General features: G+C 40.8%; 1 protein-coding gene across 2 annotated transcripts in view; it reads left to right on the plus strand.

The window, feature by feature from the left end:
* Positions 1 to 17,252, plus strand: part of HTT (huntingtin) — a 107,023-nt gene that overhangs the window by 28,470 nt on the left and 61,301 nt on the right. For both annotated transcript variants that reach the window (XM_079991477.1, XM_079991478.1), the window contains 16 exons: positions 1,486 to 1,563; positions 2,201 to 2,559; positions 3,377 to 3,500; positions 3,679 to 3,794; positions 4,217 to 4,328; positions 5,165 to 5,305; positions 6,562 to 6,720; positions 6,817 to 6,914; positions 7,909 to 8,048; positions 8,195 to 8,258; positions 8,922 to 9,022; positions 10,421 to 10,567; positions 11,560 to 11,680; positions 11,866 to 11,942; positions 15,363 to 15,517; positions 17,039 to 17,241. In XM_079991477.1, coding sequence (XP_079847603.1) covers positions 1,486 to 1,563; positions 2,201 to 2,559; positions 3,377 to 3,500; positions 3,679 to 3,794; positions 4,217 to 4,328; positions 5,165 to 5,305; positions 6,562 to 6,720; positions 6,817 to 6,914; positions 7,909 to 8,048; positions 8,195 to 8,258; positions 8,922 to 9,022; positions 10,421 to 10,567; positions 11,560 to 11,680; positions 11,866 to 11,942; positions 15,363 to 15,517; positions 17,039 to 17,241 — 2,195 coding nt within the window. The remainder of the gene's footprint in view (positions 1 to 1,485; positions 1,564 to 2,200; positions 2,560 to 3,376; positions 3,501 to 3,678; positions 3,795 to 4,216; positions 4,329 to 5,164; positions 5,306 to 6,561; positions 6,721 to 6,816; positions 6,915 to 7,908; positions 8,049 to 8,194; positions 8,259 to 8,921; positions 9,023 to 10,420; positions 10,568 to 11,559; positions 11,681 to 11,865; positions 11,943 to 15,362; positions 15,518 to 17,038; positions 17,242 to 17,252) is intronic.

Consider the following 17,252-nt stretch of genomic DNA (forward strand, 5'->3'; position numbering starts at 1 on the left):
GGAAAAATAAAATAAATCTGGAATACTGTATATTGATTACACTGCAGTCTGCATCCTGAAAAGTGGCTTCCAATAGCAGTTGTGACTTGAGCTGACTCATGATCTACCTGCCTGTGATGGGTCTATCTGCTGCTGGAGGCAGTATGCCTCTGAATGCCAGTTACTGGGAATCAGAAGTGGGGAGAGTGCTGTTGTGCTCAGATCCAGCTCTTGGGTTTCCATAGGCATCTAGTTGGCTAGAACAGGATGCTGGACTAGATGGGCCTTTGGCCTGATCCAGCAGCCTCCTCTAATGTTGTTTGCATTGACTTCGTTCCTCCTGTAGGCTAGGTTCCAGAAGGAACCTTGCAGAAGGTGGTGATGAAGGAATTCTTCTTGGCTCTTGGCCTTTGGGGTCTCATAGAGTTCCATCTCGTCTCCCATGCTTCTTTCTCTCTACTTCTCTGCCACCCTGATTGCTTTACTCTTTTTCCTCCCACCTTACCAAGTAGTGTCATGGGGAAAAGGGCCATTTGCTTCCTTACTGGTGTTCTGTGCTGCAGGGGAACACCACACAAACCAGCTCCAGCTGCATTGGCCACCTTCATTTCCCAAAGTGACAAGGCAAATGAAATCGGCTGCAGCCGCATGAAAACTGGTACTGGGTTGGTGAAGCAAGAACAGTTTTCAGCCTGCTCAGTTGCATGGAGGAAATTCCACATACCTGGGCAGAACTCCTGATCAAGAATGGTGGCCAGACAGGCAGTTAGAGAGAAGTCTGTGTTTCAGACTTCCTTACCTTTTAAACTAGAAAAGCAGCCCTTGGTGGAACCTTTGAAAATCTAATAAATAATGATTTGCTGGACAGAGATAATTCCTCAGAAGACAAAAATATATTGCCCTTTAGTAAGTCTCACATTGCCTTTAAATAGGCAGATACCTATTGTTGCTGTGGATTCTTCATATTATTGGCAATACATGCGGCATTCCAACCACTTTATTCTTCAAAGTGAACATGATGCTTTTCCTCACCCATAGAAACACAAATGATGCCTGCCCACTGCTGACATGTCAGAATTTCTGCCTGCCACTTCCTCCAGTCCAAGCATCTCTAGACAACATCTGTTTGGAAGGGCAAAAAGAAGTGATTGCAGTTCTCTGGACTGGGACACTGATCTAGATTTTTATACAGGAAACTAAAAAAAGCAGCTATTTAAATGCTACCATTGTTTCTCTTTATATTTTCATTCTCTTTATATTTTAAATTTATGAACTATCCACTATCTCACTATCCATTTCTGGTCCATTTCTAAGTATCTTTTGGGGTGCTAGTTATTGTATTTTCTTTCTATTAATGTTGTTTTAGTTCCTCACAGTACATCTATTTTAAACATTACATTACAAATATTATTACAGTAAATACTTCACAAGCAGATAATTGAATTGTTGTGTGCAGAGTTTTACAAGAAGCAAAAAATCTAAACAAATTATTGCCTTGGTTATCAGCTAAAGTACTTCTAGGAGAAGAAGGTTTGGAAGATGACACTGAAACAAGACCTGAAGGCAGCAGCGCTGGTTTCGCAGGTAGATCTTCTTCATGTTTGTTGTTAACATCTCTGTAATCTGTTCAACTCTACCCATTATAGTTTTTTTGTCAGTCATGAAGACATTGCCCTATAGCTAGAAGGCTGCGCGTAGTGATAAAATGTTTTAAATGAATTAACCTAAAAACTGTACTTATAGAAATTTTGCTGTTGAAGATCAGACAGGAAAAGACATCTGTGCTTCTGTGATGTGTGTGACTGTCCCCGTGGTCATAAGGCTATAGCCTTTTAGTTGGAAAACTCCATGAGTTCCAGAGAACAGTATTTTGTTTATGTTAATATCTTGGGTGATTTCTAGTATGATATTATGTAGAACAAAACAATTGTGAAATATGTCAAGAGATTATATAAAGGCTGAAACCAAGCCACTACTCAGTGCTTAGATTGGGTGACCACCTGGAACCCACTAATATACTGACCCAGGTTCCATGACTAAAGAAAGGCAGGATATAAAAATTAGATAGGGATATATGCATATTAGCAAGCGACTGTTAAGACATTTAGCTTACTTATTTTATTTTGTAGGTGCTTTAGGTGTTCCTGGATCTTTATGGGTTTCTCTTACCTTTTTAATGGGTTCCTGGATCTTTGTGGGTTTCTCTTACCCTTTTTTTTAGCTACTGTGAAGAGTGACTTAACTAGTGAAGTGGCTGCTTCATCAGCTTTGTCGACAGCTACGCCTGCAAGTTCAGGAGCTGATTCCTCAAGCTATGACATCATAACTGAGCAACCACGTTCTCAGCACACATTGCAGACAGAGTCAGATCTGACAAGTTGTGATTTGACTTCAGCTAACAAAGGAGATGCTGATGATGACGTTCTTAGCGGAAGCTCCAGCCAAATCAGTGCTGTCCAGTCAGACCTTCTGGTAGACTTGAATGATGGCACTCGGGCCTCCTCTCCGATTAGTGACAGCTCTCAGACAACTACAGAAGGCCCTGATTCAGCCGTCACCCCCTCTGACAGTTCTGAAATGGTGAGTGCTCAGTGGGATTCCAAGTGGTTACTGGGAAGTCTGATTCATTGCATCCCTTAGTTTTAAGGTTTAGACATACCTGCCTCTTATCCAGTAGCACTTTAAAGGTTGCTGTTTCTTTAAACATGAGGTGGTTTGATGTCATTTTAGCACTTCTGCAGTATTCTAGCAGTGATGGGGAGGGGAAAGGACAGGAGAAGCCCCTTCTTTCTGATTCTGACACCCATTTAAATTAAAGCAGACAGGGACAACCTTTTTCAGCTTGATTCCCTCAGTAGAAAGTATTTGTGGCTGCTTTTCAGGACTGGGGATATATGTGTGCACTCAAAATCCCCTTGCACACAAACAGGGTTAAACGTGTGTCTTCTGTTAACATACCCAGGCATGCCCTACATCTAGGATCCAAGTGCTGCTTTAATTTTTTTGTTGTTGTGGGAAAGAAGGCTAGTCTCAGAACATGGACCGATAGATACTGGGAGTGGCAGTCTTTTAAGTACTTGGATCCTAAACTGTTCAGGCCTTTGTTTTGTCAGTACCTACATCTTGATTTGGGGCTTGTAGTTTGCAAGCAATCAGTGCATAACTTTGAAGATCAGTGTCACATGATCCCATCTAGCTACCCTGCTTAACTGCCTGGTCATCACATTCTGGATCATCTTCAAGGTTCAAGGGGAACATTTCCAGGGTTATAGCTAGAAATGACAGCCTGAGGATTTTGTGAGATGCTGTGGAACTATAAAAGAATATGTGTGACAGACAGATTTCTAAGTTGGGATTAACCGCACTGTTAAACTGTTTTTACACTTTTACATTTTAGATTCTTGAGGGAACTGAAAGCCAGTATTCTGGAATGCAGATTGGACAGCTGCAAGATGAGGAAGATGAAACTGCAAATGTCCTCCAGGATGAGTCAGCTGAGGCTTTCAGAAATTCTTGTGTTGGTATGTTCATTATAAGGAGAAAGTCTGTGAGAAAATATTTACTGAACTGTCTCATTTAGAATGAAGCTCTCTTAGGGCATTTTTTTCCCCTTTTACTTCTAATCATAGATCCTACATATTCATATTTATTGTTTGAGGTGTAAGTCAGCCATCACTTTCATTGCTTTCTTTTTTTAAGCCCTTCAGCAACCCCATTTATTAAAGACCATGGGTCATAGCAGACAGCCTTCCAACAGCAGTATGGACAAATTTACATCAAAAGAAGAACTGGACCCCAATGATTATGAAAATAAGGTAAGACGGTTGTTCACATTCAAGGGTTAAGTGTATCTGAAAGCCATTTATAATGGAATATGTCAGTGAATGGCAGGAGAATATGATCTTTCTTAGGGCCTGTCCATATAATACTCCTCAGAGCTAAGCCCTGGTTTGGTTTAGTGCTGCTTTTGAACCTGAGCTCATCGTTCATCTCCTCTGGGCAAGTGCACAAGCAGTATGCCAAGGAAAAACCTTGGCTACAGCTCATAGTTTGTCTGAAGCAAGACAAACTGCAAGCCCAGCTTTGGAAGTAATGCTAAGCCAAACCGTAGCTTAACTCCAGATAGTGTTGCAGTAACAGGTTAGAGCAAAGAGCGAAGGGCCATTATATTTGTTACCTTTGTTACAAAGAACCTCTATCTTTATTACCAATATATAATTTTGCTTGTTTTTAACAGCTCTCCAGAATTAAAGGAGATATTGGTTGTTATACGGACGGAGATGCTGCTCCGCTGGTTCACTGTGTCCGTCTCCTGGCTGCCTCTTTTCTTCTTACAGGGGAGAAAGGTGGTAAGTAGTATAAATACCACTAGAAACCACCTCTTCCTGCTTCTCTCACTTAATATGGTTAATACCTGATTGGCTAAAATTCTGATTAGCAAAGAACTGAAATGAATGATTTGTTTGAAAACATAATTTAGGCTTCATAAAGCATGGTTTGTTGCTATGATTCCAACTCGCTGAAGCCATATGAAAGAAGGCAAAGTCAAGAACAGTTAAATCTGTGGCAGGTTCAATAGGCCATGCACCACTATACTGGCTTTCTGCTGATGTCTTAAAGCTATGCTATAATATAACAGGTGCGCTGTGGGTCCAACAGACTTTGGCAGAGGCTGTAGCTGGCACAGTGGGATTTAGTTCAACAAACAGGGAGACGTTCCACTGTATAAGCTGTATCCATTACTAAGGACCATAGAATGTGGCGTTTGCTGATGATGTGATGGGGTATATTCAGATACACCGAGGTTTTAGGAAAGATCTGGTGAGGGCTGCAGTTCACCAGGTGATCAAGAACTGGACAGATTCCTCCAGGATACAGGAAATAGCAGTAGAATGTCCTAAAAACCTTTCTCTTTTAAGACAACATTTTCTGGAGTGGAATTAGTGTTTTTTGTCCATTTCCAATTCCAACAGTCTACTTTTTTGTTACTTTTCCCTATTTAACTACATAGCTTGACTTCATAATATTTTAAATATTACTTCCTATACTTTGTATAATGGCTTCTCGTTACTGCAGTATCCAGGTGAAACTATTACAAACTGAAAGTGTGGGTGTTTTGTGTTATGCAATTAAATGAATTTTATTTCATTAAATGTATAGTCAGGTACAATTATCTTTTCTTTAGCACTGGTTCCTGATAAAGATGTAAGAGTCAGCGTAAAAGCCTTAGCAGTGAGTTGTGTAGGAGCAGCTGTCGCACTCCATCCTGAAGCTTTCTTCAGCAAACTCTATAAAATGCCTTTTGAAGCCAACAAAGAAGAGTGCGGTATGTTGAATTTCATATTGTCTTGTTTGTATTCTTGTGAAAAAATAAAACTTTTTTATTTCTGACTATTTTGAAATTTATCAGATATCTTGTCTGTAGTGAAATAGTCATCTGTCTATAGTTGGAGCATTGCCATTATTACCGTACCTGCTGACAGGGAAGGAATAAATAAAGAAACATGTAATCAATAAATTAAAGAAGCCACTCTGCTTCAGTACCCAGAAATACATATTGAAAGAATTCCTTCCTCATGTGTAAACTAAGAATTACTATGTCATACTTTGAGGAACGCGGGGTGGCGTTCTTAGGGGACTCAGTTACTTACTTAGGGAACGCAGGTGGTGCTGTGGATAAAACCTCAGCGCCTAGGACTTGCCGATTGTCAGGTCGGCGGTTCGAATCCCCGCGGCGGGGTGCGCTCCCATTGCTCGGTCCCAGCGCCTGCCAACCTAGCAGTTCGAAAGCACCCCCGGGTGCAAGTAGATAAATAGGGACCGCTTACTAGCGGGAAGGTAAATGGCGTTTCCGTGTGCTGCGCTGGCTCACCAGATGCAGCTTGTCACGCTGGCCACGTGACCCGGAAGTGTCTGCGGACAGCGCTGGCCTCTGGCCTCTAGAGTGAGATGAGCGCGCAACCCCAGAGTCGGACACGACTGGCCCGTACGGGCAGGGGTACCTTTACCTTTACTTTACTTTAAGGAATAACAGCAATTCCTGTTTGGCTATAAACCACAATGAATATCTTGACAGCCCCTCGGCACTTCCAGTAAAGGTTTGGAAACTGGGATATGCTTTTTGCAGTGGCAACATGGGAATTCTCTTCTTACTTTCACGTAACTTTGGCTGTTCCCAGATAATGCTGGAGAATTGTTGCTTCGTGCTTAGTTCCAACTTTATAAATTGTTTGGAACCACTGTACACATCCTAGGTGTTTGACATTTTGCCAAAGTCAGTGGAATTTCAAAGCTGGAGATCTAAGTTTTGATTCTGTTAATTAAAAAATATAATCAACTACACCCATATTCACCTGTAACAAAAAAATGGAAGTCTAAGACTAAAGAACATTTTCTCCTTTGCATTTATTATTCATTTCTTTGATTTATTGTTTTCATGGATTTTATATCTGTTATATAAATTAAGCCCTCCTTCAGAAAAGTCTAAAAGTTTATTTCAGCACTGTGGAAAATGGCCAGAAACAGAAAGCCTATAAACCAAGACGGAGTTCTTTATTATCTGTACCTAATTTATTTTTCTAGAAGAACAGTATATAAAGGATATTGTGAATTATATTGATCATGGCGATCCCCAGATTAGAGGAGCAACTGCCATTTTATGTGGAACAATCGTTTACTCCATTCTCAGTAAATCTCGCTTTGATGTGGAAAATTGGCTAGCAAACATAAGAGCTTCAACAGGTAATAACCAGGTTAATTTGTAGAATCAGAATTTATACCATAAAATGCTTTCAATAGTTTCATTCATTCATTGTCTTTGTTTTTTCTTATTCGCAGGAAACAGCTTTTCAATAGTAGACTGTATACCCTTATTGCAAAGGACTCTGAAAGATGAGTCCTCTGTCACATGCAAACTGGCTTGCACAGCTGTACGGGTAAGCAGAAATCTCTCTAAAATATAAGATTTGAAAAGAAGAGCACATCTCTATGGTCTTGTTGCAGAGGCAGGCATTCACAAATACAGTTATGAAGCAGCCATCAGTAAACAAAGATGCTTTTTTCACAACCACTTTCTGCAGCACAAATTGATAGACCTTTTGCACCTTGGACTGCTGATCAACTCATGGTTCTGTGGGGTGATGCAGGATTCCATTGTCAAATAGTCTCACGTGGTGTAAGGCTCCTATGTTGTGCTTCTGGGGTGTTGCAGAGCATATAGACTGCTGGAGCCAGGCTTTTCCTCCCCACTCCCCATCCCCCCATCCTCCTCCAATATAATACTCCAGGAGCTTGAGCTTCTTTTCTCCACACCTTTGTGTGTACCTTTGCTTCCTTGTTGTGTGTCCCTTAGGAGTCAAAGGGCCCTCTGCTGCCCTACTGCTCTTACTGTCAAGATGTTTCTCCTAATTGTCAGCAACATTTAACCTTCCTATAATTTAAGGCAGGCATAGGCAAACTCCAGCCCTCCAGATGTGACTATAATTCCCATAATCCCTGACCACTGGTCCTGTTAGCTAGGGAATTGTAGTCCCAAACATCTGGAGGGCTGGAGTTTGCCTATGCCTGATTTAAGACCTTTAGATCTAATCCTGCCCTCTTGGTCAGCAGACAAGTCTTTGCCCTCTTCTGTGCAACAGTCCTTCAGATTCTGATGGCTCATCTGCTTGATGGCTTTAGTGCACTAGTGATTTTTATTATTTTTTTGCTGCGGGAGGCTTTCTTTGTTTTCCTATTCAATGTAATAAATACTTAACTTTTATTTATTTAGATGTTGCTGTATTGATAGATTTATCATAATAGGCAGATTGTCCAGTTCAAAAATACTATGCAAATACTAAGATTGTAAGCTTTTATAAAGTTTAAATGATATGTACTACTATGTACTAATTATACTATTTAAAACAAAAAAAAATTTGTTTTCTTCCTTAGCATTGCATCATGAGTTTGTGCAGTAGCAACTATAGTGCATTAGGTTTAAAATTAATGGTTGACCTCCTTACACTGAGGAATAGTTCCTATTGGCTGGTTAGGACTGAGCTACTGGAAACCCTTGCTGAGATAGATTTTCGGTAAGTTATTATTTCAGAATTTTGTTCCCAGCTTTAATTACGTTTTTTTCTTTTAAAAATTAAGTTATAGTTGTTACTCCTTAAGGCTTTGCTTTGCTCAACTTTTAACAATCTCTTGTACTATATTTCCCTATCTTTCATTTAAGGCTAATCAGTTTTTTGGAAGGAGGGGCTAACCACCTGCACAGAGGTGCACATCATTATACCGGAGTGAGTAACTGTTCTATTAAACTCTTCACTTTTATGGTTGTCAGGTTTACTTAACAGAAAGTAGCTAGTTTTCCATGTTGAAGCAGATGGATTTTAATGCATATGAAAAAGAGACAGGGGCAGCCTGTCCCATATCACCACCTGAGGCGAAACGGAGATCTGCTGCTGACTCACCTTGTGCTTCTACTGCTATCAGAATGCCTCTTTTCTCACTGAACTCTGCCAGAGCTGGGGCATTGTGGAAGGCGTTGCTACTCATCTTCTCAGCCCCAGGGCAAGGAAGACAAATGGCAGTGCCATGCACCAGAATGCCTCTATCTTGCTGGCCAGAGGGGGTCACTGCAGCAGTGGGGTGGGGTTCCACCACTTGCTCTTCCACTGCCTGAGGCAGGTGCTTCACCCCACCTCATTGGTGGGCCAGGACTGAAAAGAGGCACTTACATTTTTGCATAGGATTTCCAATGTGTCCTTTGTGTAAAAGGTTATCTATGAATGAGATGCCTTTGAAGATGAAATTAGAATTTGTGTCTTCATTGTCTGACACATTGTGATCTCTAGTTACCATACCATCAATTTTCTTACCTTTTTCAATGTGGAAGTTGCAGTTAATAAACTGTTGCTAGTAGTTGTAATGTACATGTATTTGCTGTCCAATTCCTATAGCTTTTAAAACTTCAGGAACGCATGCTCAGTGATGTAGTCATTTCTCTGCTTGGAGATGAAGACCCTAGAGTGAGGCACGTTGCTGCTGCAGCTTTAATAAGGTATTGGTTAAATTAAATAATTAAAATAAATTTGCTTAATATGCCTTTTAAAAACATTCAGTTTGCAATTTTCTGATGCAGTCATTGGGGATTAACTTAGCTTTCATGTTATGTGTGATACTTGCATGCAGTAAAGGAATTGCCAGAGTAGAGAGTATTCATACATAGCAATATTCTGTTGGGTTTGGCAAACGGCAAGACTGTTTCCTGAATTTTGATGCTGCAGGACATAGTTTGGCAGTCCTTGTCTTGGAAAGAGAGACTGCAAGTCCTTTGTGAGGACTGAAAAGTGGATTTCTTTGACTTGGGGTGGAACCATATTTGAACTCCATTAGCCCATGAAAACCATTCAGTTTATTTCATGGGATGCTGGGAACAGTGAATTGGGCATTTCCTCTCACATGACCTCAGGCAGGAGCAAGAACTTGTGGAAGACAGGTACTTTCTCCTCAGTTTTTTCTCCTGCCTGACTCAGCAAGTTGTTTCTCCTGGCTCTCCTGCTTCTTCAGATAAATTTTCAGTTTTTGATCTCATTTTATTGTTGCTTTATTTTCCCTAGTTTCCCTTAGTTTTAGCAACTTACCCCATGTCTTTGAGTCTTACAAATGTGTGTGCGTGTGCGTGTGTACACACATGCGCGCGCGCGCACACACACACACACACACACACATACATATTTCAAAAAATATTTTGTCCCTCCCCACCCATTTGTTTGCCTTAGCAACCTTAGTTCTTCTTGTTTTTAGTTTATTTAGTTTACTTTCTTGCAGAGCGTCCTTGTATACTGCTCTCCTACAGGGTTGCTAAACATGCTCATTTTTTTGCACGCTACAGCTCATTTTGCCACGGGCCAGTTTATTAATCAGATTTAAAGATAAATGGAGGAAGATCGTATCCAAGGCTTCACAATTGCGGCTCACTTTCAGTGGCCGCTGACTCCATATCACCACCTCATTTCTTTGGTGATTTCACATTCTAGGAAAAGATAGCGCCATGGCTATTAGGAAGAGCCTCTGTGCTAGAGAGATTGTGTTGGAGCTCAGATGTGGAAGTTTACTAATAGATCTACTAATCTAAGCAGCTTTTTCTATAAAATATATTGTATGTTCCGTCAGTGCATCTATTAGTAGATGTTTGAATATGATTTGTCTATATAAGCCAAATACCTTAATGAATTAAAAATGTTGGCCATAATAAGTTTTGTAATGTGGAGTAAAATCTTAAGTGTTTAAGATTCTTCATGGTAGTCAGCCTATTAAGGCTAACAGGTAGTGTTTGCCTGTTGCTTTAAATGAATATCACACTTCGATCTTGAAGACGAGGAAGCTTGCATACAATCTAAGTTTCACTATTTTTCCATAGTTGACCCTCATTGAGGCCTTCTGTTCTCTGTTTCAGGCTGGTTCCAAAGCTGTTCTATAACTGTGACCAGGGGCAAGCTGATCCAGTAGTAGCTGTGGCAAGGGACCAAAGTAGCGTCTACCTAAAGCTGCTAATGCATGAAACTCAGCCTGCTTCTCATTTTGCAGTAAGCACTATCACCAGGTAGAGTTACGCTTTATTGTCTCATTGCTTGGGAAGAAAACTATGTTGAGTCAAATTCCTGCATAACCAGCTGGACCCCATTTCTTTACAGCATTCAAAAGTTTTCACTTCACCCTCAGTAGCAGCTTCTCTTACTTTTGATCGAGGATATTTATGCAATAGTGTCTCATTGATGCAAGCGGGTTGTTCATGGTAAATTTGCAGGAATAAGGACTTGTTTTACACTGCATCTTAAGGCTTGACGGTGTTGTTGTTGTTTTTGGGTTTTTTGGTGTTGTTGTTTTTAAACTTTTAATTTCCAAAATAAAATTACAGAAACAAATTACAGTCTGATACCATGATGTTACACTGTGTATCTCAATAATAAATAAAAGATGCATGTTTAGCTGTTAACAAAACTGAAACAGTTAATCCATTTCTGCTACATGCAATATCCATTAATATATCAATTTCTGCAATTTCCAAGACTTGGGTTAACCATTCTCTAATTGAGCAAGCTTCCTAGCTGGTATTAATTTTTGGTTTGTATTTTTATCCTGTGAGTATATTTGAGAAAGGAATTGCCAACCTGGTGCCCATGGTTTAAAAAAATATTATTAAAATATTTTTGGGATATTTTGGCAGCAAGGGGAATGCTAGGACTCTCTGTGTGTGTCTGTTTGAGAGAGATGCACTTGAACAGAGAAAAAGGGAGGTGTGGGGGTATATAGGTTTGTGTATGTGATCTGTGAGAGAGCAGGATGTTATTTATTTATACCCCACCTTTTTCCCTGACGGGATTCGTGGCAGCTTGCAGATAAAAACAAGAACCGCTAAAAATATAGAAAAATCAGTCATTAAAACCCAACAACCCTGGGAATATACATCAGGGAGATCTCACATGGGACGGTGAAGATCACAAATTATATTCAATTCCTCCCTCATTCAACAAGGTACTATTCAACTTTTAAAGGGAAAAAGTAACGCCTATTTATTTATTGCTTTTGTTTTAGAACATACAGAGGATATAATATACTACCAAGTCCAACAGATGTCACAATGGAAAATAACCTTTCTAGGGTTATTTCTGCAGTTTCCCATGCCTTGACAACATCATCAACAAGATCTCTAACAGTGAGTTTGTCTGGAAGTTTACCAGCTGGTTTTCTAAATATGTTCAGATGATTTTTACATCTTCTGTGTATAAAGCATTGCTATCTCAATCATCCATAATGGAGACTAAGGGTGGGAATGCTGCGTCATGCTTCATATTTCCCCATGTTATTGATAGAAATGTATTTTCTGTTTTGGTATTTTAGTTTGGTTGTTGTGAAGCTTTGTGTCTTCTGTCCACATCATTTCCAGTCTGCACCTGGAGCGGAGGATGGCACTGCAGGTATGTTTCTTCCTCCTCTAGAGTTCATGTTTACAAAAACAGAGGACCCGTCATACGGTCTTATTAGCTTATTTGCCATTGAACCCTAAAGAGAATGAAATTTCAAAATTAGTGTGATAGGCTGTCATATCGAGTTCTAGAAAGTCAGATAATTTTAAAAGATGGTTTAACTTAATAAGTATAAAGGTGTGAGAAACAAAAACTTTTTCCAGTGAAGAGGAATATGTGGTATTCGAGTATAAGGTGGAATAATTTTCTTTTCAGAAGTTAACTTTTTATACAGCTTACTTTTTGTGTGATACTTAGTTCCATACTGCTCTCATCAAAGGCATGAAAACCTGCTAGAGAGAGCGGATCAGAAATGTTAATTTTAATTTTTAAAAAATCTTTAAAAAATTCTTAGTAGATAACTGATGTCTGTGCAAAGAATGGGGAGCCTGTGTCCCTCCCTCCAGATGTTGGTCTCGAACTCATATCTACCCCAGTCACTATGGGAGTTGTAGTCCAACAATACCCAGAGGGGAACAAGAAGTTCCCCATCCCTAGTCTGTATCTTTCTCTGTGCCTGTTTCCTTATGGAGATTATACTTGCTGATGGTGGATCCTTCCTCTGCCATGAATACTTCACCAATAGAAGTTTGCATCATCTTAAATTTCTGTGCCATGTTTTAAAGTTTCAAAGTCAAAATTTAGATATCCAAGAGTGAAGATTGCTTTTAAGCTACCAATATTTGATAGTAAATACTTTCATTTTTCTTTGTCGTCAACAACAAAACTTCAGTGATAAGCTTTACTACTGGTTTCTAGGCTAATTAATAACAGTGTTATAAAGAATTATCCAACAATTTAAGAGATATTGCTTGATTTTTGCCCCAAAACTCAGTACCCTTTTGTAAAAGGACTGGCAGAGGCCAGAGTGTAAGAGGGTCCTTAAAAAATACCAGAGTAGGACTGCGTCCTTACTTTTCATTAACTCCTTTTTTATTTCTTTTCCCCTTGTGACCTTGGGCAAGGGGGGCGGGGCTCTTCCTTCACCGTTGCTAGGAGGATAAAAGCATGTATTGCTCTCACCTGTGAGGCTCAGCATCTATCCACCCTGTTACAGATTACTCCACACTTAAGAGGACAACTTCAGTTGTCCTGTTCACAAATTTTAGTCAGATGACCTTCACACTTCGAACATTTTCCTTGGTTTTATAGAATGTGCTCACATCAGTTTAAGACAGATGCTTTCTATTTTTCACATATTCCCAAAGATCACCTTAGCTTCAGCACCTCACATTGTGAGGATGTATCCTGTGCCAATCAGAGACAAGAATGTTGATAATATACCATGAATGGGCCTTCTAGATTGGCATACAGATATATCGACAGCCACATTCCTTCCTTCCCACCCTCCATCCCTCCTTTTGTGGTTCTCTCCCCTCTTTCAGGTCCACACTCTTACGTGGAGGAGTCAAATTGTAGTCAGTCCCAGGTAGGCTGATGAAGGAGTGGGGGGCTGCTTCTTGCCTCTCTCTCTCAGACAGCAAACTCGAATAGCAATTCCAGCCACCGATTTGAAATTTACGGCATGTAATGCCTTGAGAGAAAATATTATGAAAATGATTTATAGGTGGTACATGACCCCAGTCAAGCTTGCAAAAATTTACCATTTGCCCGATAATAAATGTTGGAAATGTAAAGAGACTGAAGGTACATTCTTTCACCTTTGGTGGACGTGCCCAAGGATTAAGGCTTTCTGGGAAATGATCTATAATGAAATGAAAAAGGTATTTAAATATACTTTCCCTAAGAAACCAGAGGCCTTTCTTCTGGGCATGGTTGGCCAATTGGTGCCAAAGAAGGATAGAACTTTCTTTATGTATGCGACAACAGCAGCAAGCATACTCATTGCAAAATATTGAAAGACGCAAGATCTACCCACCCTGGAAGAATGGCAGATGAAGATGATCGATTATATGGGACTGGCAGAAATGACCGGCAGAATCCGAGACCAGGGAAAAGAGGCGGCGGAAGAAGATTGGAAGAAGTTTAAAGACTATTTACAGAAATACTGCAAAATTAATGAATGTTAGAATGATGTTGGACAGAAATTAAATGGTTACCAGCTGTAATGTAAAGGTTGAACAACAAGCTAAAATAAGTTATATTAAGTTATAATAAGGATTTGCTGAATTAAGAATTTAAATTGGAATACAAAAGGGGGAGGTGAGAGGAGGTCCGGGATATAAGGTAATGGAAATACGAAATGGGAATTATATTTGTTTTGTTTTGTTTTAACTGTGTATTTTTGCTTTTTTGTCTGTTGTTTTTCTTTTTGTATTAAATTGCAAAATTTTAATAAATATCTTAAAAAAAAAAAAGAATAGCAATTCCAGATACAGTCTAGTCCTCTGTGTGTGCATGTGTTGGTTCCCTCTGGAACAAGCTGCTGTGGGAACCTTGGAAAATAGTCAGTTTATTTAATGATTGATGTCAGCTTTTCAGAGTAGTTGATCTTGCCTGGAAGCCCCAGATGAAGGTCTAAGGAACTACACAGAGATAGCAGCATAACCTGCTTGGAACTTCATGCTATCTACCAGGCCCCATTGGACTTCTTGGATTTAGTTGGAGATGTGTACTGTATTTTTCGCCCTATAGGACGCACCGGCCCATAGGACGCACCTAGATTTTTTTTGGGGGGGGGGTGTGTGGAATAAATGGAAAAAATTTATTCCCCCCCCCCCCCGGCGCGGGGCTGGGGTGGGGGAAGCCTGAGCTTCCCCCTCCCCCAGCCCCCAGAACAGGACCCAGAGCCATGCGGAAGCTGCGTGCAGCTTTGTCATCGCTCTGGGAGCTTGCGGGGCTGGGGGAGGGGGAAGCCATCCACCAGCCTCCAAACCAGGTCGGGGGACAGCGGGATGGCGGCCTTCCGCCTCCCTGCTGTCCCCCGAGCTTGTGGGGCGGGCGGTGGGGCTTTCCTGAAGCCTGGAGAGCGAGAGGGGTCGGTGCGCACCAACGCCTCTCGCTCTCCAGGCTTCAGCGAAAGCCTGCATTCGCCCCATAGGATGCACACATATTTCCCCTTCATTTTTGGAGGGGGAAAAGTGCGTCCTATAGGGCGAAAAATATGGTATTTCCATCTTTAGCCTTTGTAGTCTTTAGTTCAGTTCCCCAAATGCTAAAGAATAAGGTTGCTAGAAGGTTTACGTCATAATTTTACACGAGCTAACTTGTGTTGCACCCGTAGTTGCATTGGTTCAGGCCAGGGAACACTACAGACCACTATGGAAACTTTTGCTAAAATTCCAGGATGTGAGGCAGGGACATTTTATTTGCATTTTTGTCCTAACTTTTGTATATTATATTATATTTTATTATGCATTATAGTGTATATTGCCTTTTGTGGAAACTGACTGTTCATAATTCAACTTCCAGTTTTACTCTGCTGGGTTCTACTACCGAAGACTCTCAAAAGAGTAGCACTATTGGTATGGCTGGTTTGGTTCTGTCCCTGCTTTCATCCGCTTGGTTCCCACTAGATCTTTCTGCACATCAAGATGCTTTAATATTGGCTGGAAATCTGCTTGCAGGTAGGAAAAAAGTTCAGCAATGATGATTTAATCTGAATCAACAGCTTACTGCTGTCATTCAGGTTCTCTCTTCTCATTCTTTCCTTTTCCATGCACTGGTGGCATCTTATTTGGGCTGTTGCAATGTTTCGTGTATGAAACTGCCTTGAAGACTGTTCAGAAACTAATGTTTGGCAGAATACAGTAGTGTGATTATAACTTGAGACCAGATATAGAAAACATTCAATTTTTGCAGTGAATATACTAGTTACATGGGTGGCGCTGTAGTCTAAATCACTGAGCCCTAGGGCTTGCCTATCAGAAGGTCGGCGGTTTGAGTCCCCGCGACGGGGTGAGCTCCCATTGCTTGGTCCCAGCTCTTGCCAACATAGCAGTTCGAAAGCACGTCAAAGCGCAAGTAGATAAATAGGTACCACTCCAGCAGGAAGGGAAACGGCATTTCTGTGCACTGCTCTGGTTTTGCCAGAAGAGGCTTAGTCCTGCTGGCCACATGACCCGAAAAAACTGTCCGTGGACAAATGCCGGCTCCCTCGTTCGCGACTGGACTTAACTGTCAGGATTCCCTTTTTATAGAAGAGTTTGGATTTGATATCCCGCTTTATCACTACCTGAAGGAGTCTCCAAGCGGCTAACATTCTCCTTTCCCTTCCTCCCCCACAACAAACACTCTGTGAGGTGAGTGGGGCTGAGAGACTTCAGAGAGAAGTGTGACTGGCCCAAGGTCACCCAGCAGCTGCATGTGGAGGAGCGGATACGTGAACCTGGTCCCCCAGATTACGAGTCTATCGCTCTTAACCACTACACCACACTGGCTCTCTATACTGGCTCTCTATACTAGTTATACTAGTTACTGGTCCATTTCCAAGCACAATTAAAAGTTTTTTTAAACATATATATATTAATTTTCTTTCTTCAATAAATAAAGCATTCAGATAACATCCTGCGTTTTACAACATATGCTTCAGTGGAGGTCTTTGGGCAGTGCCCTGGGTGACACTGCCCTAATTTCATTGATCATTGGTAGGGAAAAATAGCTATATTAAAATGTGAAGATGGCACTATTTATACCTTGTTCCTAGCTCCCACCCCACCTCTTGTGCCCACCGGCCTGTGTGTGCTGTTGCTTAAAACGCCAAGTGGGGTACATAATAAGATCTAACTCATCTGTGATTTGAAGCTGCCTTATACTGAGTCAGACAATTGGTCCATTTTACTCAGTATTGTCTACACTGACTGGCAGCAGCTCTCTAGGGCTTTCTGTCAGGATCTCTCCCTGCTGTACCTGGAGATCTGGTGACTGAACATAGAACTTTCTGCATGCAGTGATGTGTTCTACCACTAAGCTACATTCCTTCCCCTAAAAAGAGGAAGGCTTACTCATTTATCAGCCATGTGTTTTATACACACACATGTGTGATAGATACATAGTGAACTCTGGTAAGGAACATTTACCTAATACATATTCAAGACTTCTTTAATATATAATTAACTTAAGGAATTTGCTGCTTGTTGTGATTTCAGCTAGTGCTTCAAAATCTTTGAAAAACCCCTGGACTACTGAAGAGGATTCAAACGCTGGTGGTGCTAAACAGGAGGAGCCTTGGCCAGCTCTAGCAGACAGAACTCTTGTCATTTTGGTGGAGCAAATTTTTTCCCATTTACTGAAGGTCATTAATATTTGTGCTCATGTAATGGACGATGTTGTTCCTGGCTCAACAATAAAGGTATGGCTTTG

The sequence above is a fragment of the Podarcis cretensis genome, assembly GCF_951804945.1.
Source record: "Podarcis cretensis genome assembly, chromosome: 9".
Classification (NCBI taxonomy): domain Eukaryota; kingdom Metazoa; phylum Chordata; class Lepidosauria; order Squamata; family Lacertidae; genus Podarcis; species Podarcis cretensis.